Below are 27,082 nucleotides of genomic sequence, written 5' to 3' on the forward strand. Positions count from 1 at the left end.
TTGTATATTTACTTATGTAAAATATTTCTATATATTTTACAAAAGTAAAACTGTAATTTTTATATATATATATATATATATATATATATATATATATATATATATATATATATATATATATATATATATATATATATATATATATACAAAATTTCATGCAGAGTTCAATCCTGTTGTGCGCCTAATGCTTCCAAGACAGACCCTGGCTATTTACAATCCTGAACTGCATAATTTAGTATAAAGACGAATATTAGTACAGGGACTAAAAGAGTCCATGAAATAAAAAATATAAACAAACAAATATATATATATATATATATATATATATATATATATATATATATATATATATATATATATATATTACTAAAACTAAATCTTAAATTCCTATGTATATTAACATGATGCAGCTATTATAACTGAGCACTACAAATACTTTTATAAATTCAAATTTGCTTATCTAAGAGACATTAGAAAATTTCACATGTAGCAAATATGTTCAGTTTCATGTAATCTTTTTTGACACATAAAAATTATATATGCTTGTTACATCAGTTTCAGAAGTGTGCAGCACCTATTACACATAAAGGATCACAATCACAAGAATTACATTAAATACAAGTTTAACTCTTTTTCATTCTGTATACAAGTCTATTCTAGTGCTAATTATAAACTTCATGGATCCTCCTCAAAGCAGCTGACAACTTTCAAGGTATATAGAATGTTTTAAAAAGAACTAAACGCTTTCAAAATGTATTGCTGAGTAACTAGGTATCGTATGAACATGAAGTCTAAGCCAGTTTGCAAAGCTAACGTCACAGGTTCTCCTTAATCTTACGAGAGACCAACGCTGGTCCCGCCATGTCCCACATCGATCTTGTAGCCTGACTCATCCAAGGCCCCCTACAGCAAATCACTGTTGATGGTTGACACGACAAAGCGTGCAACTCACAAAAACCTGACTCTGGAAAGAAATGAAGCGTAACTCTACAATTTGGTGACTGACACGTGTTTACATGATACGTAGTTACTGAGAAACACATCTTTGAAAACGTTTGATTCATTTCGAATCAGTGTCTACCCCCGGCTACTTAACTCAGTCCACGGAGGGCCACTCTATCAACTCTCGTCTTAACTAAACTTGCTCTCATTTACTGCGCATTGTGCCATTAGAGAATGCAGCCCTCACACCTACCGCAACTCTGGTCTGGATTAAACGGTTTAGAAAATGACATGACAATACATTTTCCTTTTATATGAGTAATAATAAACATGATTTATTTTTTCATATCTTGAGATTTTGCTGTGTTATTTATTTTGAAATGTCATTGTTATTGAACCTGTTAAATGTTATTGAGAAATGTTACTGAAACAGCTGCTTCTTGTTAGCACTTAGTGCCTTGTCCTATTTTTTTTACATGTCAATTTGTTAGCATTATTATAAAAAAAATGAATACATTGTTAAATCAACTTTTTTATTAAAATCAAAGGAAAAAGCAATGTCTTTCTGAAATTATTTAATCGAAAGCGGTATTTGTTTTTGTTTTTTGTTTTTTCAGAAATGTGTCAGTTAAGAAAGAGCCGACATGGGTGTAAATAGAAGGAGCAGCAACTTCATTTTCGTTTCTGCTTCTTTGATTATGAACTAATGTTTTTTGATGTTATTGTGGAGGAATTAAGTGGATAGGGTTGGCACGCTTTATTGGTTTGTTCTCATCTAAATTTTACTAAAGTTCCAACTCATTAAAAAATGAAGACTTTTAAAAAGAAATGAAATAGACATATCTTAAACAATGAAATCATTACATAGCTTAGTCATACTTGCTAAATTCCTTCACAAAGAAAATGAACCCTGGATTAAAATAGCAAATAATGGCATGTTTAATTGAGATAAATGTCCCGTTCACGTCAAGAATTGCTTGGAACAAACACCTGCGCCTACCGAGCTGTGTGGCTGGGCTGTCCGGACAAACTTGGAACAGTTCAGAGCTGCAAATTAGAGTAAAATTAACGGACTCATTTAAAGCACCTACAGCTCACACAAGCGTAAAATGCAAAACTTAAAAAGCACATAAATAACCCTTTTAACTAAATCCTAATGCCATCCCCGTCACTAATATGTGTTTTGTTTTTATTATTATAATTACTCCCTGCATTAAAAAATATCCATTATGCTCCAGTGCAAAATCATGAACAATATGAATTGGCACAGAATAAAGCAAATCCGTGTTCCCAACTTGGACGTTCAATAAAAAGTTTACAATACTGTGTTATGTGCAAACATATAAACATAATATTTTAGAAAATATTAGCACTGATTATATACTCGTAATATATGAAAAAGCCAATTTTTAGAATATTTGCATATTCAAGCAATTGCTTTGTACAACTAAATCTCACTAGCAAGAGCTGTGCGAAACATTTGCATTTCAGCATTACCTTAAAATATAAAAAGGACGCTGGAAATAATTTTATACCTCTCAGATATCCTGCAAACAAAAAAGGTCAGAAAAACATGAGTGGCTCTGCCATGATGCCACTTACCGAACAGTGCATTGATTCAGTGGTAGTGGTTATTAATGTTGTTAATATTATTAATACTGCTGATATGAGATGCAGAGACTGGAGTGAATGGCCCAGGAGGCTGGAGGCTGTGACTCGGATACAGGGCTGACGTCGAGCCGGTCCAGTATGAAAACCCAGAGGCAGAGACGCTTGGCGTGACAAGGTTAAGTTTAGAAATCCCAGAAAATGGAAGAGGTGTAAAATTACTCTGAAATTTGTACAAAGCATGCTCAGTAGAGGTGGGCTGACAAACCTGTGCTAGCCCATGAAAATCAAATTTATAGGCATAGCGTTTTCCGTGCACTTTTGTCATAATGTTTTTGTCGTAGTAATACCGAAGTGCTCGACTCAGCTTGTCGTAATTCATGTTGGGTTTGCTTTTCCTTTCTCCCCATCGTCTGGCCACTTCATCTGGGTCAATAAGTTTGAACTCCCCGTTGGTCCCTTCCCAAGCAATGCAGTTCATATTGGCGCTGTCTGATAAAAGCTCCAGCAAAAATTGCCAAAGCTGAATTTGTCCACTTCCTGAAAGTAAGAACAGAAAAAAGCACCAATTTATTTAGCCATGTTAATTAAGATGAAAGCTTGAAGAGAAACATACAGTAAATACATGTGATTTTACCATTTAAAGAATGTATGAAAGGTAACTTCAATAAAATACAGGGTGGCAGAAAGATTTGTTCAGTGACATTGTTGTATTTTTATATTCCTTTACTGCATAAAAGAAAACCATAAGTTCTGAGGTAAGGTAGTCATGCTCACTAATCATGGCCACAGAGGGTGTAACCGTGTTATGACATAAAATATAAGAAACTGGCAAAGAGGAGGAGAACATTCGGTCCATCAAGCTTTTTTGTTTAGTGAATGTCCAGATATCTCCTCCAGATACTTCTTAAAGGTTATCAGAGTTTCACCTTCAATTCCATGTCTCCGGAGTTTGTTTCAGATTCCCACCACTCTTTGTGTAAAGTAGTGCTTACTGACTTCAGGCCTTCAGGCCTAGGAAGGCGGTTTGGTGCTGTGGTTAAAGCTATGGATATCAAATGCTGAGGTTGTCGGTTCAAATCCCACTACTGGCATGGTGTGGCCATCAGTAAGTCACTCTACTTGTCTGTTCTCCAATTGGAAAACAACAAAAGAAATGTAACCAATTGTATCTCAAATGTTGTAAGTTGCTTTGGATGAAGGTGTCAGGCAAATAAGTACATTAATAATAGCAAATGTTCTTCTCCTTAATTTTCACTGATGTCCTCAAGTATGTGATCCACTATTAAGTTTATTTAATCAATGCCTCTGAGAACTTTGAAAACCTGGATTAGGTCCCCATGCAGTCACCTCACCTCGAGACTACACAGGTTTAATTCTCGGAGGCTCTCGGAGTAGGACACGTCTTTAAGTCCTGGGATGCACCTGGTTGCTCTCCTCTACACACCTTCAAGTGCTGCTATGTCTTTTTTGTAGCGTACTGACCACAACTGCACCCAGTACTCCAGATGCAATCCCACTATGCATTATATAGTCTGAACATATTGCCCCTCAATCCATATTCAACAATTTGTTATGATATAAGCTAAAATTTTCTTTTTCTTTTTAATAGCTTCTTGAGCATTGCTTAGATGATAAAAAATATTGTGTCAACATAAACCCCTAAATCCTTTTCAGAGGCTCCTTCCTGTACGACGATGTCTGTCATCTTGAATTTATACTTGATATTCCTTTTTCCCCATGTGTAGCACTTTACACTTTTCTACGTCAACCTGCATGTTCCAAATCCTTGCCTAGCTCTGAAGCTTGTTCAAAATCTTTAATATGTAGTAGGTATCTAGCAAGATGTTAACAGATCAAGAACATCTGAACCTAGCCTGTGGTATTGTATGCAGCAAAGGTTCTTTTAAAATCTCGAACCCACTGGCATTTCACAAATCTGCTATAATTTATTTGTGATTATATTTGGAACCTGTTATGCATCTAAATGAATAAAGGGTCTTCTGGAACCTTCGTGTACTGTAGATGGTTCTTTTGGGAGCTGAAAACGGTTCCTGTATGCATCGTTCAATTAATTTAATTTCAAGAGTGTAGGTTTATCCTCACCAACTGAATCATGTCTCCTTGACACAATCCCTGTTGGCATTCAGAAACTACTCCAGCATTTTGAGTCGCTCATTTTCTGAACTTAATTATATCCAACACTACTTTCAAATCATCACAATTAGATATAGAGACCAGCTGCAAGTGGTCAAAACAGTTAAATAAAAAACAGCAAACTCAAATTTTTAAATTTAAATCTTATTTAAGAAGCTACAGCTACCTAACCTCTATGATTTAAATTATATTACAAATATTACCCTATCACAATAGCTACCATTATTTAAAATTAAGTGCACAATGGCTTCTGCATACAAAAAAGTTTGGGTAATTGTCAATGACTCCATATATTCACATGCAATATTCAACATATACAAAATTAACAACAAAAATCTGTTAATGCTAGTGCCCTGACATCTTCTCCCATTGCCTCTTAGAGCGATCACCACGTCAGAACCTAAAATGTACAAATAAAATATACATTATCTCTTAAAACCTTTACATTTTTAAATATATGCTCAAGTTGCGATACTCAAGAGTTAAGAGTGAAAAGCACTGCATAATCTGACAATTTCACACAATCTCAAAACCTCCTTCAGTCTTCAACTTTTTAAAAAAATACATGAAGTCCATGGAAACAACATTTACACTGGCAATGTTAATAAATCAAATGGACTACTAAGAACATCTTAAGGCCACATTGCCATTGGAATGTTGGACAATACCCTTAAATAATAAAATAATGGAATGAACTCTCATGTTACAACAAAGCATATTGTATAACCAAAATCCTAAAGGTTATACACATATTCAGTATATTTTTCTTTAAAAACATTACATTTAGCCAGATACTCTCCAGTATGAGAGACATGACAAAATGCTACTCGGTACAGGGCATTAGTCAAATTTCAGGGAACACTCACCAGCCTAACACACAATTTTGGAATGTTGGAGGAAAATTGAGAGTACCACAAAAGAAAATCCCACCTGAATACTGAGGGAACTTGAAAATCACACATGAGCAGAACTGGGATTCAAAGCCAGGACATTCTAAACAAGCCAGGGGCTCATTTAGTTTGGTCAAGCCCACCCGCAATCCCACCTCAAATCATGTCAATGACTTGTTGGATTAAATCATGACAAATGTATTTCAGACAGGCCCGGTTCTATAGGTGAAGTCGCCATCGTGCCATTTAATTTCAGCCGCCCCCTCACCCTATAATACCTTCACTCGTTTAATGAACACTACAAAAACGTTTGATTGATGTGCTGCGTACTTGAGCTGCCACAATTCACGTGGTATGACTTGCCCGTTTTTCTTTGACGAAGACGAGCCCCGCGCCGAGCCTGCGTTCTGTTGAGGGCGGCCGCCTTCGTGTATGCACGCTTTGCACGACCCGCAGAACCGGGCCTGATTTCAAACACCCCCTCAATATTTTGGTCTAGAACCAGGGACGATTGTATAACACAGCAGCGGCGCTACCCAGCGACTGTGTCCTCGAAGCACTTAAACAGGTTTTGCTGTTTTTGACACTGCTAGCGACCAATAAATGTTCTTTTTACACTGATCCACTGTGGCAACCCCAAACGGGAGCAGCCGAAAGAAGAAGACACTACATTATTAAATTTGCAGACCAGCAGATAGATGCAGCTAAGTCTGATTACAAAATTGTTTGCAAACACAATACAACTAAGGTTCTGTTCAGTTTCTGTAAACAGGAATGCATCAGCAGCCCCAAATCGATTTGCACTGCTAATTCATAAACGAAGACTTACTCTGATAAGCTCGACTAAGCTTTTATTTTAATTAACAATATCTTCCAGTGATTAAACATTTAGGTGGATTGTACGTGCACAACTGGGCTATAATAACAGAGGTCTTCCTTCAAAGGCTTTCCGCGCTTTTTGGTAACGCCCCTTCTGTGACTTACACTGAATTAAAAAAAATAGAAAAGCGGAAGGGTGGGATATGGGGGTGATGTGGGGATCCCCTTGGGGTTTCGCGCCCGTCTGACATTCTGTAGATAGTATAACACTGATCTTGTCTACGTTGTGTATAACGAACAAAAAGATCAGGAGTTACCGCTATTGACCGCTATTGACTATTTTTCAACCAGTGTGGCGCGGCACAGTGGTGAGCTGCGAGCGTTACCCAGGTGTGCCGTGGAAATAGTAATGTAACGCACCTGGGTCTGAACCTACCTGTCTCAGGGTAATAGGACTGCCTGGAGAAGCTGGTATAAAAGCAGCTCCGCGGTCGCTATATAAGAGCTCTTCGGACGTGTCTCTTATGGCTGCAATATTTCATTTGCCCTTGGTGTGTGGGCACCAGCGAGACTCACACGGCTAGTGGAATGTGGGTAATACGAGGAGCGGGCAAATGGGTGAAGTAGCTAGGAGATGCTCACTAAGTGCTGTGTGTGTGAACGCTGATATCGGTTCTCTTCTTTTTACCTGATTCTCCGGTAGTCCCGCACCTTCGGGCCGTTGAGCAAGGGTATCAGAGCAGGGTATACTGCGTAAGTGTTTGGGGTTAGTGGTGTGCCCTCGCATAATTTTGGTTACAAAAAGCGCTACTACAGAAAAAGATGCTGGGAAGCACTGATCTAGTATACTGCCGAGAAAAAGATTTAAGCCTCTGAAGGCCAACCATGACACCAGTGCGGCGTTTTTCGTTCTGCTGACCCCAAAAAGGGGAAAATGTGATACAGCGGCTGAAAATAACGACTGTTTATGCGCAACACTGTAAAAGAAATATAACATGGTCGTAATTTACGGTTAAATGACTGGCAGATGAGCTATCAGTTATTTAACAGTAAAAAAAAGTCCGTAGCAAAGAGCAATGTACGGTTTGTCTCAGTAAAATTAATAAAGTCAACAACTGTAATTCTATCATCATTAATATGAGGTGTTTGGTTAGATTTTAACGTCCATCTTACACTTCTGTTAAATCCAATCAACTCAAGCTAAATAGTTCAGTAATGTAACATTTAATTTGTAATGTGCAGTTTATTCATACATACGAAATCAACAACATCCCTTTAATCAATATTGAAATGTAAATATATAAATACTTTCAAGAGACAATTGTTTTAGTAATTGAACGAAATGCCGTGATTACGGAACGTAACTCAACGTTGTCCATTGAAGAAAGAACCGTTGCTTTTCTGACACAGGGTGTGCTACATTTTAGCCAGTAAATCGAAAATACCTCCGCATAAATCAGCTTATAATGAAGAATTTACAGATTTCCTGCATATGGGGCTGTGTGTTCTTATGCAAATATAATAACTTTATGCTGATTTACAATTTTGTATCATTATGAGTTCACGATAATGCAACAATTATTCGTAAAGTAGTCTTGCACGTTTCACACTGCTTAAACATAAATGTACATGTATTTATCTATTTAATATAACCATTTTACATTTTTTTACTGTGAAAATATACAACAAACGTAATGTGATTTCACAGGATGTTTTCCATTGCAGTTCTGGGGATGATCCTTTACCTGGCTGAAGTGTATTCGAGTGGATGGAGATGTTAACAAATGGTCGGACATGCATGTCCAACGATGAGTGACACCTTCATGTGGATGAATCTTGAAGGAGGACGCCAAAAATGGTTCCACTATGACATTAATCTGAAGAGTTGCTTTAATACCTTTATTTTTAAGAGTAGGCAGGCAGTGTGACGGAGTGGCTCATTTGCACCTTCTACTCCATCCTCTACCTCACTGTATGACCCTGATCAAGTTCTTTAGACCGTTTGTGCTTGAGAATGTGTACATACATTTGTGGTTCATCCTCATTTTGTAAGTGACTCTGAATAATTTGGCTTTAACAATTTTTTTTTTTAATTTGGCAGTCTGTATTAATCCCCAGTGAGAAATTGTCTTTTAACATGACCTTTGGTGGTCACAGCACAGGGTCAGCTTAAAATGGTAATAATAATAATAATAATAATAATATTGACAATACTCATAATATCTTTGAAATGCTGTTTGTAATCTGAAAGTTAAAGAATGTCATGTTGTTGTGATCATGTTAGACTTTACGCTGATTATTCTTCTTTTAAAGACTGGGATACCTTGCTGTTTATTTACCTGGAGATTTTCATCATCATCTCCATTTTAATTCTGCCTGTCCATGTGTTCTGGTTATTTAAGCCAGTATACTAATGAGGGCATTAGGGGCCTTGACACTGAAGTGGCTGCAGCCTTTTCAGCGTTCAGTGTCATTTGCCCTGCCTGCTCCACTTGTTGTTAAGTGATAATATTAAGCTATACAGGTAAGAGAGCAAACTTCACAGTAAAAAAAGGTGAATTATTAGGAAAATGGCAGAAAAGCTAAGAATGTATATAGTATGAAAAAACTACAAATACATTTATATTACTTGTAAATGGAAAACTCATACTACTGCAATTTTCTAAACAAAGAAGAAGAACAAGAACAAAGAAAAGAGTATCTAATTAAACAAGGTAAAATGATTTATTGATTATGAGACTGGCTGGAAGAAATTTCTGCATCCAGAGGGATCCCCTAGAATTGAACTTGATAAGCACATCTTTTAAAGATTGTGTTGTGCTTTCTAGTGCATCAGTTTGTGTGTTTCTCTTTTTTATTGGTCAGAGCTGGACAGAGACACCGTTTTTCGCAGTATTAGTGAGACTAAGGAAGGGTGCTGGTCCATCACAAGACGTGTTAACGTGCACACTAACAGCAGTCGTTCTTCAATGTGTATGCAAAGATGAGGACTGCTGATATTCCATGATTTGCATCACTTATCAGTGTACTTTCACCTTATACTGTTTGTATATAATATGCAACATAATATTCTCAAACTACAGACAGTTCACAGAAGACCCCAAAAGGATAAGCAAAATGTTATAGCACAAAAACTTACAAAAAGTAAATTGAAGGATGTTGTATTGAAACGCTATGCAGAATTAATGAGCCAGAATCAAGAAAATGGTGTCCTTTTTGGGTCCAAAACATAGCAGCTGTACACAAAATTCTGCACACTCATAAAAATAACGGTTCAAAAATGTCTCTTTACTTGGTTGTGTGGTTCCTTGTAGAAATATTGCTTGACAAAAAACAGTTTAATCCTGAGAAGAATTCTTTGCAAATAAAAACTCGTCCTTTGGCTTTTGAAAAACGATCCTAATATGTGGACAAAACAGACATCTTTACTGTGTAGAAGGCTACCCAGCAGTAAGCTAACAGATCAAGAAAACCGTAACTCCGCCTGTGGTATTGTATGCAGGAAGAGTCCTTTAATGGTGTTTCACAAACCTGTTATCATTTCTTCACAGTTATCAATGAAATAAATAAAGGATCTTTCTGGGATTCACATGGGTAGTTCTTTTGGGAACCAGAAGTGGTTCCCCTATAGTGCACTTCTCTGTAAAACTAATTTGTGCATTTTTATTTTTAATAATGTAGAGAAGAGCAACCAAGCATATTCCTGCTTTACTCGGACAGACTAATGGAATCATACCTCTTTACCTACAAACAGAGAAACTTACATGCTTTTGAAATTTCTCAAAAGTAACTGTAAGGAAAAGAAAAAGTTATATTAGGCCAAAAACCTGAAAGAACGTATTTACTCAAAAGGTCATGGGAATCTGGAGCAAACTATCAAGTCACAAAGTTGATGCGGCGGCCCTGATGTCTCTGTTCTCTCCTCACTTCCGGCAAGTGATACATGAACGTCAGCGCTTGCACCCGTGGAGTGAGAGACTGTTTTTATCGTCAGGCCGTAAGGCCGCTCGTCAGCAACTCAGAGTGCTAAATATGTGAATCTGTGTATACCTTGTAAATCTCATATGCAATATATATATATATATATATATATATATACAGTACATATACACATTTAATATACTGTCATGACTAGATATGATATTAGTATGTGTGAGTGAACAACAAAATTGTCTTTTTGCCCGTGCTGGTTATATAAGGACAGACTCCGGCTCATCTCACATCCCGGCACTGGTGGACTAATGGATGGATTCCTCCTTGTACAGATAAATAGTGACAACTTAATAATCAGCTATAAATTCTGCAACCTAAAATAGTAATCTAATGAAAGTAAAAGTTTAAAAAAACAGAAACATTTTTATGCAAGCTGTTCTGTTACTAAACAGCATATTTTAAAATCTGCTTTTACTATTCTGTTATTAGTATGTGATTACCAATATAATAATCTGCTAAATGTTTGTAGAAATAATAATATAAAAACAAAGGCAAGGTAAACTGTGTGCACAACAAAGTGCATGTTGTTGACTCACTGAACTTGAAAAATATTAATTTATAGTTGGTGCATTAAACAGTGCAAATGTCTTCATATTCACATTAACCGCCCTCATCGCATACAGCACTCAGTAGCCACATACTAAATTAAGGTCACAAGATCACAGTGCAATATTTCTGCATGTTTACCCCGTGACCTTTTTAACATTTATCTTTATATTTATGACAATTTGCATGACTATGTTTAATATTAGCCAATGGTATTGAATTCTGCATTATGTCTGAGTACATTGTTTGTTTTATAGGCTGTATGGAAGTGTTGTAAAGGTCTGTGCGTTTCGGTTACCACGTTTGTTTCTGTAAATGCGACTGGCACGCACACACCTCCAGAGGTGCCCTTTAGTACTCGGCCCTGTGTCCGCTGACTGTTCCTGCCTTGTGCCTGTGCTTGCCAGTTTTGGCTCCAGCTTCCCCGCAACCGTTCTCAGAGTGAAGTGGGTCTTGAAGATGGATGGATAAACGGATACAGTCTGTTTAAATGACTTCAGATTCCTACACTTTGTGTTAAATTCATTGTGATGAAAAACAACAAAAACAATTTAAAACATGTCAACAATAAAAATATATATCTTTCAAAAGACTCAAAATATTGCATAATATCTACAGGATATACATCCATCCATCCATTTCCTAACCTGCTGAATCCAGATACAGGATATACAGCAATTATAAAATTTTAAATGATAAAAATGCAGTCAATAAACAAAAAATAGAGCATCATGTCCACAATGGAATAGCAATTATAAAATTCATCGATTTATAATTAAATAATCAGATTATTCACTGGAAAAACTGATCAATGCTAAATGCAACCTGGCTAGTTCATATATTGCACAATGTGCTGTCTCCTTTTCTAACTTTTATTTTTATAATATTAATGCTCATGGGTTGCAATGCCTTGATAATATTGTAAATGTTGACAATTTTCTAGAAAATGTGTTTTGTCAATATTCTGTTGATAGAAAACATATGCAATGCTCTGTTATGTTTAATTAAAATTTTTATGAAACGTCTTCAGAACAAATGTAACTGTTTAGAAATCTTACTTCCACACTTAAAAAATCACGCTGCCGGAGTGGATCCACAGAGCGATGCCATAGGGGAGCCATTTATGTTCCTCAAAAGACCCAAGTGCATGAAGATTCCAGAAAGAGCTTTCATTTATTTAGATGCACAACTGGCTCCATACAATAAGTAACCATGAACAGATGGTAACAGAATGGTGACATACCAATGGATTTTAAAAGGAATCTTCTTGCACAGGTCCAGTAACACAGGCTATCACAGCAGGTTCTCTTAATCTGTTAGTGTCCTCCTACAGGTAGCCTACAATACTTTCATGATTTCATGTCTTTCTACATATTAGTAATTTTTATAAAGCACAAAGAACAAACTTCAAATGCAGTGAACCTCTCCCAGAATAAAATGGTTCTTTGTCAAGAAATGGTTCTATATATGAGGAGCCACACAACCAGGTAAAGTACCACATAGTGCCATTCAAGAACCAGCATTTTTAAGATGAAACTGAGACCAAATATACATGCAGTCTTCCATCTGTCTATCGCATCTTTACCTTTAAATTGTATATATCCATTATATTGCAACTTTCATATCTGACGATTGATTATGTAATGAATTTCTTATCTATTTATTTATCCATTTATCAATCTATAACACCTTTAAGTTTTATATATACATCCATTATACTGCAATCTTCATATCGGCCAATTGATTATATAATGAATTTCATGTCTCTCTATCTCTATAGTAAGATACTTGTCCCCGTGTGTTAAAATAACTCATGAATTGTACTTGCAAACCTTTAAAAAAACCTTAAATGTGTGTGTTGTTGCTAATATATCTTAACTGAAGATTTTCAAAATACAAAAAAGCAAACATAACATAAAATATAAAAACATGGCTTTAATGTCATGCAGTTTGAGGTATTGTAGAATATGTAAGATATAACAGCCAATAAATAAAAAAACGGAATATAAAGATAAACAAAATATAATTTCTCATGATATAAAAAAATATTGATTTCTTGAGATTTTGAATAAAGGAAAGTAATATTGCATTCATGTAAATATATATTTCATGTATTGTAAATACTATTTATAGCACAAATTTGCATTTCTGAAGAAATTATTTTAGCAAAAGCTGACTTTATCCTTTAATACTGCTGCACTTGAAAAAGAAATGTACAGATTAAAGGATACAATAGAAGGTAATTTACACGTGAATTACATTTTAAACACCTAAATTATAATTTGTCTTGGAGATTGGTTTATCCTTTTAAATTCACCTGAACAAATCCCGCATATACAAGAACGCAATAATAATAATAGTCATATTTAGTTAAAAATATACGTGTAAATAAAGAAAGAAAGATTCGACTTACCCTTCTGAACTCCGGGGTTAATGGAACTCCAGGATGAAGATTTTCCTTCTTTTATTAAATTTTCTTGTCCCGGATCTAAAAGAAAAAGACACTATATGGCACCTTTTTTAAAAAAAAAAGTATACTCTTCTACAAACGTAACAAAAAAATTCAGTGAAACTTTAAAACGGAAAACTGCATGTATCTCAATAAAGTTTATCAGAATGATGTTTTTCATTTCAATAATAACATGGTTTTCGTTTAAGTTTAAAGTGCCTCCGTTCATGTAATAAAAATCACTGCTTGCCAATCACACACGAATTCGTTCATTTTTCCCCCCTTGCTTTCTGTGGGTCGTTTCATCTTTTCTTTTTCTCTTTCTTTGGTGTCAGAAAGTCTCCGCTCCGAGATTTTGGAGGTGAAGGCAGGAAGCGTGTTCAGGAAAAAGGATATCCGATTTCCGACAAAGAGACGAGAGGGCTTTTTAAATGGAAAGACTGTAAAGAAAACGGCATGGAATCTCACACAAAAAAAGATTACATTTCTAGAAACAAAATTGAGTTTCTACGAAATTTTTAAAGAATTTAAAAGATAGAATAAAAGGCTACCTGGAAGGTACATGTTAAACATAAGGTTTGCTCCACAGTTCTGCTTCATTGTGCCTGGTGTATCTGAAAGGAACGACTTTCATTTGGTGGAAGGATTTTTATTAAACTTTATCTGAAAACTGGGATCTGGAATAAATGTGAAACAGATTGAAGAAGTTTCCAGGCAACAGTCACAAACCCCGTCTCTGAGACAATATTCAGACTGTAATTTCCTTCGAAGCATTGCTTTAATTAAAAGAGCAATTTAACTCTGTCATCTAGCCCGGTCTCCACAATAAAAAGCTGATAGAAATTCGGCTTTATCAATCCTCCATCGGGTTTAATAAAGTTTCCGAGTTAAGATCAGAGTTTCTATGGAAAATTGAAGTGTTTGACATGGAAACCTGTTCAGATCCGTTTAATTTTCCGCCTTTTTAACTCTTTATAAATAGAGTCGCTTGGTTTATATTGGAATAAAATGTTTACCTTTTAAAATTCTGCTTCAGCGCATCTAGGAAAACAGACGCCTAAAGTGCTTTAGAAGGAGGTAGGGTAGTGTCCAATCAATCTGTGCAATATACAGAGAAATAAAATAATCAACAAAAGGAGGATTCATAATGAGACGAAAATGAAAAAACGTAAAGGTGCATTAATCAATACATCTATACATACAGCAATCAAAATTAAACTTATATTCATTTCCTGTTCAACAGGGTAGCACTCGAAGCTTCCTATACTCTTTTTAACCCAGATTTCTTGCTACAGCTTGACTATTATGTAATAATAATTCTTATAAAATTAACATAGGTGAACATATTCGTGAAGGTCGTGTCAAAAAAATAAAATTTAAAAAGGAGGTGAAACATAAAATGCTAGACTGCAGAGCCTTTCGTTAGATTAATCCATTCAATGCAAGCTAATCAAGCACTTTGGCTGGCGACTCAATGTCAAGGTCACGGTGAGCCGGAGCCTATTGCAGCAGCACCGAACGCAAAGCAGGAATTGAGCTCAGATGTGGCTGTCAGTTCCTCTCCGATCATGTGATCTGATCTGTTACTATCCTACTAGGTGACCTACTATACAAAGTAAAGAGATGCTTTCCCACATACAGCATCAAGAATTTTGGTCTCCAGGCTACAAAAAGGACATAGCAGCACTAGAAAAGGTCCAGAGAAGAGCGACTAGGCTGATTCCAGGTCTACAGGGGTTGAATTATGAGGAAAGATTAAAAGAGCTGAGCCTTTACAGTTTAAGCAAAAGAAGATTAAGAGGTGACATGATTGAAGTGTTTAAAATTATGAAGGGAATTAGTACAGTGGATCGAGACTTGTATTTTAAAATGAGCTCATCAAGAACACGGGGGCACAGTTGGAAACTTGTTAAGGGTAAATTTCGCACAAACATTAGGAAGTTTTTCTTTACACAAAGAACGATAGACACTTGGAATAAGCTACCAAGTAGTGTGGTAGACAGTAAGACGTTAGGGACTTTCAAAACTCAACTTGATGTTTTCTTGGAGGAAACAAGTGGATAGGACTGGCGAGCTTTGTTGGGCTGAATGGCCTGTTCTCGTCTAGATTGTTCTAATTCTAATTCTAATTCTAATCTTTTCAAATCATGTTATACTCAACAACCCAAAGAATGAAATGGCCCTTTACCAAGCAATGCCTCTAACCAGACAACCCAATAAAGTGCCATTAAAGAACCGACACCGTTTACTTCTACAGCGCATTTTCACTAGATGTAGCTCAAAGTGATTTATAAGATATCATAGAAATTGTTACAAAGAAAGAAACGCAAAAAGAGATAAAGAATTATAAAGAATAAGTACATGCAAAAAAAATAATTCGTAAGGTATGTATATATATATAATTAATAGAGACGTAGAGTCCTTATACAGTATATAGAATGTGTTTAGATGAGTCCGACGATAAGATGGCAGGGTAATACAGGAAAAAAAAATTCATCCTTATTATTGCCGTTATTTTTAGGCCTGGTTTATTTGCTGTCTCAGGCTGATTCAGCCCAGAAAATCTCTGGCTCCCCGATATCCCACAAAGCTGCTGTTGCCCTGTCAGTCTTAAATTCAAAACTGTGCCGTTTTAACGAAATGGAGTATCGGCATTAGACATATCTGTTAGTCTCAAGTGCTATTCGTCCATTTTCTTTACCTATTGTTCCAGTAGCAGTACAGTTATCAGCTGTCCCCATGTTACCAATAGATAGATAGATAGATAGATAGATAGATAGATAGATAGATAGATAGATAGATAGATAGATAGATAGATAGACTCAAAAAATGGCTGCATTATTTTGCAAAAGTATTGTGTTACTACGCAAACTGCCTTGAGTGGTCGGTGTCATCGTACACGGACGTGTTCCACCTACCGTGTGACAATTATTGTGCAACAAGCACACGTGCAATTAAGAGACAAGAACTGAACAAAAAAATCACAGGTTTACAATTTAATAAGAGACAAGAACTGAACAAAAAAATCACAGGTTTACAATTTAATAAGAGACAAGAACTGAACAAAAAAATCACAGGTTTACAATTTAATTCTACAAGTGCCGAGGGGTACATTTAACCTCCCCAGTTTGGGGTCACTGCGAGCCAGTGATTATGGCAGGACGGCCGGTGCAAGCGCCTGCGCGGTGATACCGTCCATAATTAGCAGTATATGTTATTGATAACATTTATACATTTATTAAAATTGAAATAAATGTGTGTATTTTTAAAAGAAGCACCCATATCCAAAATGTTTCCATAGGAGGAGCCCTGTTTTGTTACAATGTAGATCCCGTAAAACGTGGAACACACATGAAAATATACAATCAACTATATACAGCAGGCTGTGGTTTAAATTCTAAAGCTCACAGAGGGCTCCTGGTTTACAACATGGTATTCGCAAACCCGCTTAATCCACTTCAGGGTGTCGTTTACATCTATATATATATATATATATATATATATATATATATATATATATATATATATATATATATATATATATAATGATTAAATTGTTAGAATCAAAATGGAATTATGCAGAGCAACATAATTGTCCTTTTATAACAGCGGTTCCCTGCACATCTGAGACAGATTTACGATCAGGTCACTATGGAATATCTACAGGATTTACTTGTGCGTATAATGTTAAAACTAATGATTCTGAAATAGCACTTTACTGGGTTGGGTGATTTCCCGTAGAACCACCGTTTGGCAAAGAACGATTTCAGTTCCGGTAGGAATTGTTTTGCATATGGAAATTAGTCTTTGGGTTTGGTAATGTCCCTCATGAACAAAGAAGAAAGATTCACTTTATAGCAGGATACTGAACTAAGCCCTTGTTACTGTCATTTTAAAATTATGAACACATTTCTATTTCACAAATTTGTTCTCGTCTATTGGTTATTTGTGGGGCCTATTACAAATATTCTTTCCAGAACCTTTTTGTATATGGTTAAATTGAGAACCACAAATAGTTCACCTATGGCATGGCTCTGAAGAGCCACTTTAGCACTTTTATATATAAGACCGGCGGGTTTCATCCGGGTACTCCGGTATCCTTTTACATCCAGACGACCTGAACTTTAGGTGAATTGGCAAGTCCGAATTGAACAGAAGAGAATGAGTGTGGGTGTGTGTCTGAGTGTGCCCTATGATGGATTGGCGCCCCGTCCCAAGACTGGCTTCTGTCTGATGGGCTTGAATCCCAGCAATCCTGAACTTGATTGAGTGGGATCGAAATTGAATGAATGAATTGCTTGATTAATGTATTATAGAGCGAGGCTGTATGTTCTGTTTACTAATTATCTCAAACGTTCCGTATCTGATGTAGTTCCGTAATTTGATTTTTATTAATCTGCAATATGATCATAGCAAGGTGGCGATTTAAAATATTAAATATGGAGATTAATCTAGTGTTTTAAAACATAAATTACGTGGACATATACCATTGAGGTTTTAATTCTACCTTTCATTTGTAATGTTTACATTCGATTCCATTAGTTTATCTCATGGCGTTTTGTAGATTTTGCAGGTATCAAGGTCTTATATCTCTCTTTGATTTTTGCACGTATTCTTAAACTGAAATAAAATGGATGAACGCGTACTTTCGTACATTAGTTTATACTGTAATCAGAAAAAGATCAGAGGTTATTTGCATTAGGTAGGGACTCCAGTCTCGGAAGCTCCCAAACTAGTTTATCTTTATAATATATTTTGCTTGAGACTTCCAACCTTGATCGTATGCAGGTAACACCTCATGACTGGATTTATACATTTTAATAAAAGTAGGTTTTATTCAGGGCGGCACGGTGACGCAGTGGTAACGCTGCTGCCTCGCAGTTAGGAGACCTGGGTTCGCTTCCCGGGTCCTCCCTGCGTGGAGTTTGCATGTTCTCCCCGTGTCTGCGTGGGTTTCCTCCGGCGCTCCGGTTTCCTCCCACAGTCCAAAGACATGCAGGTTAGGTGGATTGGCGATTCTAAATTGGGCTTGGTGTGTGGGTGTGTGGGTGTGTTTGTGTGTGTCCTGCGGTGGGTTGGCACCCTGCCCAGGATTGGTTCCTGCCTTGTGCCCTGTGTTGGCTGGGATTGGCTCCAGCAGACCCCCGTGACCCTGTATTTGGATTCAGCGGGTGGATGATTGGATGATGGATGAATGGAGGTTTTATTCAGGTTTGTATGCTTACATTGAGAAACTACACCATAAAGTTCAGCCCATTTCAGCCTCTCAAAACCGTTTGAGGCTGATGTTGGTCACGCCCTTTAACCGAATTGGTTAAGCAGGCTCGCCTTAGTGTTGAAAAGATGGCGCAGTGCTTAGCACTGGCTTCTTACCCGACAGCTCAAGAGCCCTCAATTCGAATGCCTGCTGCATACATTGCCTGGGTGGGGTTCGTGTGTGTTCTCTCTTTCCGTGTGTGTATATATAAAATGTACTTCCACCTTTGTTACCTTCAATGGGCATTTTGAATTGGTTCATTATTAAATGAGCGAGTAAGTATTTCGTGCAATGGATTAATGGCCCGTTCTGGGCTGATTCCCGCCTGAGCATCGTACTGAATCGATCAGCTACCCGCAGCCGTAAAGTGCACAAATGGGTTGGTAAATTAACAGATGAGTCATTTTAAATATAATCAGCACATTTCTGCTGAACACTGTATGTGATCATTACTTTATATACACCTGCCTTAATTTTCTACTCCTTGGTGCAAACGAAAATTCCTAATACTTAGAAATTGGAAAAAATACCTGCATTTTGTGACATGTAATTCTGAAACAGTGCGGTTATTGGTACTGCGCCCCCAGGGTAATGCTTTCTCTCGTTTTTCTTACACAGGCGTATGTTTATAATGCCTTGAAACTCTAGATTTGTTGAGATCAGGGAGTGAAGTATCGGACATGCCCTACAATGGACTGTCCATGAATGGTTACTGATTGGCGCTGAGTGTGCACGTGCGTGCGACCTGCGTAATGACGCACAATACTGGACTGGTTACTGATTGGTTCACAGAAGCTTCCTTACAGCGAGACACTGGGCTAGAGATTACACATCGCACAAGGATGAATCTGGTCGTAAATAGCTTTAACTCATACATTTTCCATTAATTGAAGAAATTATTAACGTTTGCAGCCTTTACGACGGATCTCTTGATGTCATTCACTATAAGGAACAGGATTTCACTTTTTCCGCTGTTTACTGCAGATTATAAAGAGGGACGATTTATAATCCAAGATTTGTTTAATTCTGCCACATACACTGAACTAAACTGTCTTGTAAAAAGTAATTTTAAAAAGTACATTTTACCGCGTAGCACAGTTAAAATAACAGAAATAGCATTTACTGGCCAATGTATTGTTATTTTACCCTGAAAATATATAATTGCTTTAGATTAAAAATGCTGCGGCCTTATTATAGTTATGTTAAATAATCATGTAAGGACTTTTTCCGTATATTGACTCGTATTGTGAAAAGGTTATTCTGTTCACCCCCAGATCAATGCAGATTATTAGTTCTATTCTTGTCGTTGCATTTTTCAAAGACGCTGTTTCTTAATAAAGACTGCCGATGGCGTACAGGTAGGTTTTGTGAGGCAGAATTGAGCACCCAGGAATCCTGGTTTTTATTATTAGGCTGATGAGTTTATGCAAGGCGTCTTACAACATTGGTTACATTCCTTTTGTTTTTTTTTTTGTTTTGGTTTTTTTCTCCAATTGGATCACAGGTAGCGATGTGACTTTTTCATGGCCGCACAATGTCAGTAGCGAGATTTGAACAAACACTCTCAGGGTTTCAAGTCCAAATCCGTAACAACTACGCCTCCAAGCCTAATTACAATAAAATGCAATATGTGAAATAAAGGTTAATAAATATTGTTATGTAAATAGTTTTTAGTAGTTTATTCTGCAACATAACTTCTACAAAAATAAAAATAACACCAAGCATTTTTTATATATTTAAGAAACATCTTTTAATCATAAAATAAAATTATATGAGGACATTGTTTTACAATATATTCAAAGAAATAGACAAGCACTTCGGGAATTACATGTTTATTTCATTTCCGTTTAACTGAAGGCTTTCTTTATCAGCGATGTTCTTGTATAGTTGACTCCAGCGCTGGAAGAAGCTCCCACTTTCCAGACTTGCTTTAGCTGCCTGAGTTTTAATAAAAAATCGCAGGCAACTTAAAACAAGCCCGCAATTCAGGATATATCTGAAGACCTAAAAATGCAATGAAAACTTCTTTACAAAAAAATCTGTGACGAAAGGTAATGCATAGTAGCCAAGTGATCTCAACACTGGTAAAAAAAAAAAAAACAGAAACCATTATTTTCTTCAAATGTGGAGTAACTGGAGACACCATAGTGTCCGGGTGTGTAATGGGCATAAGCCGGTGTAAAATCTACATTTTTACAAATAACGGTTCTAAAATGGCACTTTACTGGGTTGTGTGGTTCCTCGTTGACCCCTTTCTTGACAAATAACCATTTAATTCTGGATAAGGTTATTTGTATGTGAAAATAGAGCACTGATAAAGTTCCTAATATGTGCACAAAACAGAAACATTTATTGTGTAGTTGGCTACCAAGCAGGATCCTGAAAGATGAAGAAAACCTGAATTTAGCCAGTGTTATTGTATGCAGCAGGAATATATTTAAATCATATTTGTATTTCACTTATACATCATATATTTATTATTATATATGAAACCGATTACGAATAATACAAGTTAGTCAATTAAAGTTCTTTCTGGAACCTTCGTATGGATGATTATTTAGAGAACCCAAAACGGTTCCCTATGTCTTTGCTCTTAACAACCACTTTGATATCTTTTTTTTTAAGAGTTGTTGCCGGGGTAGGCGCCGCCTCCCAGCGACTAAAAAACTGGTTCGTGGATCAACGAGCTAAGAAACGTGAATCTAAAATATACACACACACAATCGTTTGTTAAGAAACAAATCTACCACTTCAGGTGAATTATCAGGTGTGTGATTTAAAATTGTGATTGTGTAGAAAAAAAGAGTCCGATAAAGAAAAAGTTGTTTTATCGCTCTGCCCTCGCATGGTAATTATTCACATTGGTCCACGCTAGTCAGGCCATGGGGCAAGCAAGCCCTCTACTCTGTTAACAACAAACGATATAGGAATCTATAATAGAGTGTTGGCTCAGATTTTTGTATAGTGAACAAATGCACATTATAATTTTAGTCCATAATTTTTCTCATCATAAAAATATTACTTTGTAATTTATTCTATATTAATTATCAAATTAGTTTTTTATTCTAAAGATCTGAACGCCATTCTCCAAATTCTTTGGCATCATACGCAGTTTATACTGAACAAAAATATCAGACAATATGATTATGTACAATGGATTTCCTTGCTGAAAGACTGATTTTGAATTTTCCATTTTATGAAAATTTGATAAAGCTGAATATTTGCACGTTTTATGAAAATGAAACCTTGACTTAGCGTGCAGGAAACAAATTGGCGGAATAAAGCAACGGTGGCAGACACCATCTCGATACCTGGTGTTGACATGCGACAAAAAAAATATGAGAGACGGCATAGATAGATAGATAGATAGATAGATAGATAGATAGATAGATAGATAGATATGAAAGGCACTATATAATAGATAGATAGATAGATAGATAGATAGATAGATAGATAGATAGATAGATAGATAGATGTGAAAGGAACTATATGATAGATAGATAGATAGATAGATAGATAGATAGATAGATAAATAGATAGATAGATAGATAGATAGATAGACAGATAGATTTCAATATTTAATATTATTACAATATTTAATTATGTATATATATATATAATGAAAATCGTTATCAGATCTCACCTGTAATTAAAGAATTCAAAGCCATCAGAAAAAAATGTGTAATTACAGTGCTGCAAAATAAATGATATTTCTTTATCAAGAGGCGATTTTCTCCATCTGTAGGCTGCGCACCGTTGACTCAGACTAAAATATATACACTGGTTTTAATCGTTGAGAATGTGTATTTGTGAAAGGTGTGTTAACAGAATATTTATTAGGAGATCCTGGTTAGGGTGTGGGAAGATTTGTTTTAAGCTGACTCAGAAAGCACCGCCGCGCTTTTGTAACTGCTGCACGAAAGAACTGAGAGCAGCGAGCTGACACTGCCGTGGTAGGCGGATTCAGAGCAGGATGTGTCCGCGTGGCTGCGGGATGTTGCCGGCAGAAGGAAAATCAGCCTCCATTCGTAATCTCTAATGTGATAACAGTTTTTTTTTTTTAGTTATTGTGACAATTGGCACCTTACTTTTTTAATGTAAGTTGTAAACGCCAAAGCTCAATGTTACAATAACTCAATGTTATTTTTCTATTCATATTATTTATATAGTAGGAACCTTTATCCAATGTAAATAAGTTTAACTTAAAAGTTTTTTATTATTGTCTGAATAGGTTTCAACTTTTAGTAAATGATACATATTTTAATACACAATATAAAGAGATATTGTTTGTGTTTGATTCCCGGTTTCTTATCCTTCATGTGTTTTTATCACTTTTTAATTTAATATTGTTTTTTATCTGTATGCTGCTGCTGGAGTATGTTAATTTCTTATTGGGATTAATAAAGTATCTATCTTTCTATCTAACTGTCTATCTATCTATGTCAGTGCGTTCATGTGAAAAGAACGTCAGCTGGGTTATGCACTGCAGATTCTTCAGCCGCCCGCCCAGTTACTGACGTCAGTGCCTGAAGATGACGTCACACAGGACAGGACAGGTGGCCAGGTGCAGAATACAAATTCGAGTCCAGGTTCTAAACCTTGCTGTTGGAGCGTTTATGTCTGCTGTTTTCTCCATTTGCATTGCCCTGGCCAAGTCTCCTCATTTGGATTCAGAGCATTTGAAAATTGTATTGTTTTTGTTTGCTATGTATATATATATATATATATATATATATATATATATATATATATATATATATATATATATAGTTTTAACCCAGCCACAGGGGATGTACAAACTATTTGTGTTCCTTTTTGCCAGTCCCAAGCCTGGATAAATGGGGAGTGTTACATCAGGAAGGGCATCCGGTGTAAAACTTTGCCAAGTCAATATGTGGACAACAATACAAATACTACTGTTGGCCGAAGAAGGAGAAGAATAGGGGGGAGACGTGTCCGGAGGCAGGACAAGAGGAGGAAAGTAAAGAGAGTGGAACGGAGGGTAGGAACTTTGAATGTTGGCAGTATGACTGGTAAGGGGAGAGAGTTAGCCGATATGCTGGAAAGAAGGAAGGTTGATTTATTGTGCGCGCAAGAGACTAAATGGAAGGGGAGTAAGGCCAGGTGGATTGGAGGTGGATTCAAACTGTTCTATCATGGTGTGGATGGGAGGAGAAATGGAGTAGGGGTTATTCTGAAGGAAGAGTATGTCAAGAGTGTTTTGGAAGTGAAAAGAGTGTCAGGCAGAGTAATGATTATGAAGCTGGAAACTGGAGGTGTAATGATAGATGTTGTTTGTGCATATGCCCCGCAAGTTGGGTGTGCAATGGATGAGAAAGAAGATTTTTAGAGTGAGTTGGATGAAGTGATGAACAGTGTACCCAAGGGACAGAAAGTGGTGATTGGAGCGGATTTCAATGGACATGTTGGTGAAGGGAACAGTGGAGACGAGGAGGTGATGGGTAGGTATGGTGTCAAGGAAAGGAATGAAGAAGGTCAAAGTATAGTGGATTTTGCCAAAAGGATGGACATGGCTGTGGTGAATACATATTTTAAGAAGATGGAGGAACATAGAGTGATGTACAAGAGTGGAGGAAGATGCACACTGGTAAATTTCATACTATGCAGAAGAGTTGATTTGAATGAGATTGAAGACTGCAAAGTAGTGGCAAGGGAAAGTGTAGTTAAGCAGCATAGGATGGTGGTCTGTAGGATGACGTTGGAGATCAAGAAGAGGAAGAGAGTGAGGGCAGAGCCAAGGATCAAATGGTGGAAGTTGAAAAAAGAAGACTGCAAGGTTGAGTTTAGGGAGAAGGTGAGACAGGCACTGGGTGGTAGTGAAGAATTACCAGACAGTTGGGAAACTACAGCAGATGTAGTAAGGGTGACAGCAAGAAGGGTGCTTGGCATGACATCTGGACAGAGGAAGGAGGAAAAGGAAACCTGTTGGTGGAATGGGGAAGTACAGGAGAGTATACAGAGGAAGAGGATGGCAAAGAAGAAGTGGGATAGTCAGAGAGATGCAGAAAGTAGACAAGAGTAAAAGGAGATAAGGTGCAAGGTAAAGAGAGAGGTGGCAAAGGCTAAAGAAAAAGCGTATGATGAGTTGTATGAGAGGCTGGACACTAAAGAGGGAGAAAATGACCTGTACTGATTGGCTAGACAGAGGGACTGAGCTGGGAAAGATGTGCAGCAGGTTAAGGTAATAAAGGATAAAGATGGAAACGTACTCACAAGCGAGGAGAGTGTGTTGAGCAGATGGAAAGAGTACTTTGAGAGGCTTATGAATGAAGAGAAAGAGAGATAGAAGAGGTTGGATGATGTGTAGATAATGAATCAGGAAGTGCAGCGGATTAGCAAGGAGGAAGTAGGAACAGCTATGAAGAGGATGAAGAATGGAAAAGCCGTTGGTCCAGATGACATGCCTGTGGAAGTATGGAGGTGTTTAGGAGAGATGGCAGTGGGGTTTTTAACTAGATTGTTAAATGGAATCTTGGAAAGTGAGAGGATTCCTGAGGAGTGGCGAACAAGTGTAGTGGTGCCAATACTTAAGGATAAGGGGGATGTGCAGGACTGTAGTAATAGTAACCACAGGGGGATAAAATTGATAAGCCACAGCATGAACTTATGGGAAAGAGTAGTAATAATAATAATATTAATACATTTTATTTATACAAGGCGCCTTTCAGAGAACTCAAGGACACCGAACAAACAATAAATAAATAAATAACACAATTATAAACAACTTAAAACATCAGAAAATCTAAAAATTAAAACCAAACAAAACCGCTATAATTAGGAGGAAGAAGAAAAAGCCATTTTAAATAAATGTGTTTTAAGTTTACATTTGAAAGATGAATATGATTTGATATTTCGGAGATCCACAGGTAATGAGTTCCAGTGCTTGGGAGCAGAACGGCTGAAAGCTCTGCTCCCCATGGTGGTTAGACGGGTGGGAGGAACAGTCAGATGGGTGGAGGAAGAGGATCTAAGGTTACGGGATGGAATGGCAACATGTAGAAGTTCAGACAGATATGGAGGTGCGAGGTTATGGATGGCCTGAAAAGGTAGTAGCAGAATCTTAAAATCAATACGAAACTTGATCGGGAGCCAATGAAGCTGCTGCAAGACCGGTGTAATATGGTGAAAAGATGGGATTCCAGTGATGATACGTGCTGCAGAATTCTGGACTAACTGAAGCTTGTGAAGAGATTTATTAGGGAGACCAAAGAGGAGTGAATTGCAGTAGTCCAGCCAAGAAGTGACAAGACTATGAACAAGAATGGCAGTAGTATGAGGAGTGAGGGAGGGACGAATGCGATTAATATTACATAAGTGGAAGTAAGCAGACCGGGTGATGTTATTAATGTGACATTGGAAAGATAGAGTACTGTCGAGGATGACACCCAGACACTTGACCTGAGATGATGGGGAAACAACAGAGTTATCAATAATAAAAGAAAGATTATTGGTTTTGGATAATGATGATTTTGAACCAATGAGGAGAACCTCAGTTTTGTCACTGTTTAATTTAAGAAAATTTGAAGAGAACCAGGATTTAATTTCAGAAATGCAGTCAATAAGTGAGGGTGGTGGAAAAGAGGAGGTGGGTTTACCAGCAAGGTAGAGCTGGGTGTCATCAGCATAACAGTGAAAATTAATGTTATATTTGCGAAAAATATTGCCAAGGGGAAGAAGGTAAATAATAAAAAGAAGAGGCCTCAGGACAGAGCCTTGGGGCACACCAGAAGTAACAGCGGTGGGTTGGGATGTGAAAGTTTTAAGCTGTATGAACTGAGTGCGGCCTGAAAGGTAAGATCTAAACCAATCAAGTGGAGTGTGAGTAATGCCAATCAAAGATAATCTATTAAGGAGAGTGGTATGACAAATAGTATCAAAGGCCGCACTCAGATCAAGAAGGATGAGAATAGTGATTAGACCAGAATCAGCAGCCATAAGGAGGTCATTAGTAATTTTAACAAGTGCCGTTTCTGTACTATGAAGGGGGCGAAAACCAGACTGTGAGCTAGGTTATGAAGTGAGGTGATGATTAGTGAGCAGCAGTATGGTTTCATGCCAAGAAAGAGCACCACAGATACAATGTTTGCTCTGAGGGTGTTGATGGAGAAGTATAGAGAAGGCCAGAAGGAGTTGCATTGCGTCTTTGTGGACCTGAAGAAAGCATATGACAGGGTGCCTCAAGAGGAGCTGTGGTATTATATGAGGAAGTTGGGAGTGACAGAGAAGTATGTAAGAGTTGTACAGGATATGTACGAGGGAAGTGTGACTGTGATGTGGTCTGCGGTAGGAGCGACGGATGCATTCAAGTTGGAGGTGGGATTACATCAGGGATCCGCTCTGAGCCCTTTCTTATTTGCAGTGGTGATGGACAGGTTGGCAGATGAGATTAGACAGGAGTCC

General features: G+C 37.1%; 1 protein-coding gene across 1 annotated transcript; it reads right to left on the bottom strand.

Annotated features, from left to right (window-relative positions):
• Positions 1-1,537: 1,537 nt before the first annotated feature.
• On the bottom strand, positions 1,538-13,672 carry fev (FEV transcription factor, ETS family member). The gene is made up of 3 exons (XM_039755016.1): positions 13,655-13,672; positions 13,369-13,443; positions 1,538-3,090 (listed from the first exon to the last, which is right to left on the bottom strand). The coding sequence occupies exon 3, from the start codon at positions 3,029-3,031 to the stop codon at positions 2,561-2,563; it is 471 nt and encodes a 156-aa protein (XP_039610950.1). The 5' UTR covers positions 3,032-3,090; positions 13,369-13,443; positions 13,655-13,672; the 3' UTR covers positions 1,538-2,560.
• Positions 13,673-27,082: the final 13,410 nt, after the last annotated feature.

This window comes from Polypterus senegalus, chromosome 6, assembly GCF_016835505.1.
Source record: "Polypterus senegalus isolate Bchr_013 chromosome 6, ASM1683550v1, whole genome shotgun sequence".
Classification (NCBI taxonomy): Eukaryota; Metazoa; Chordata; class Cladistia; order Polypteriformes; family Polypteridae; genus Polypterus; species Polypterus senegalus.

Bases quoted from the DNA above. Each gene is read 5' to 3' on its own strand.
- fev (XM_039755016.1), bottom strand. From the start codon at position 3,031: ATGAACTGCATTGCTTGGGAAGGGACCAACGGGGAGTTCAAACTTATT.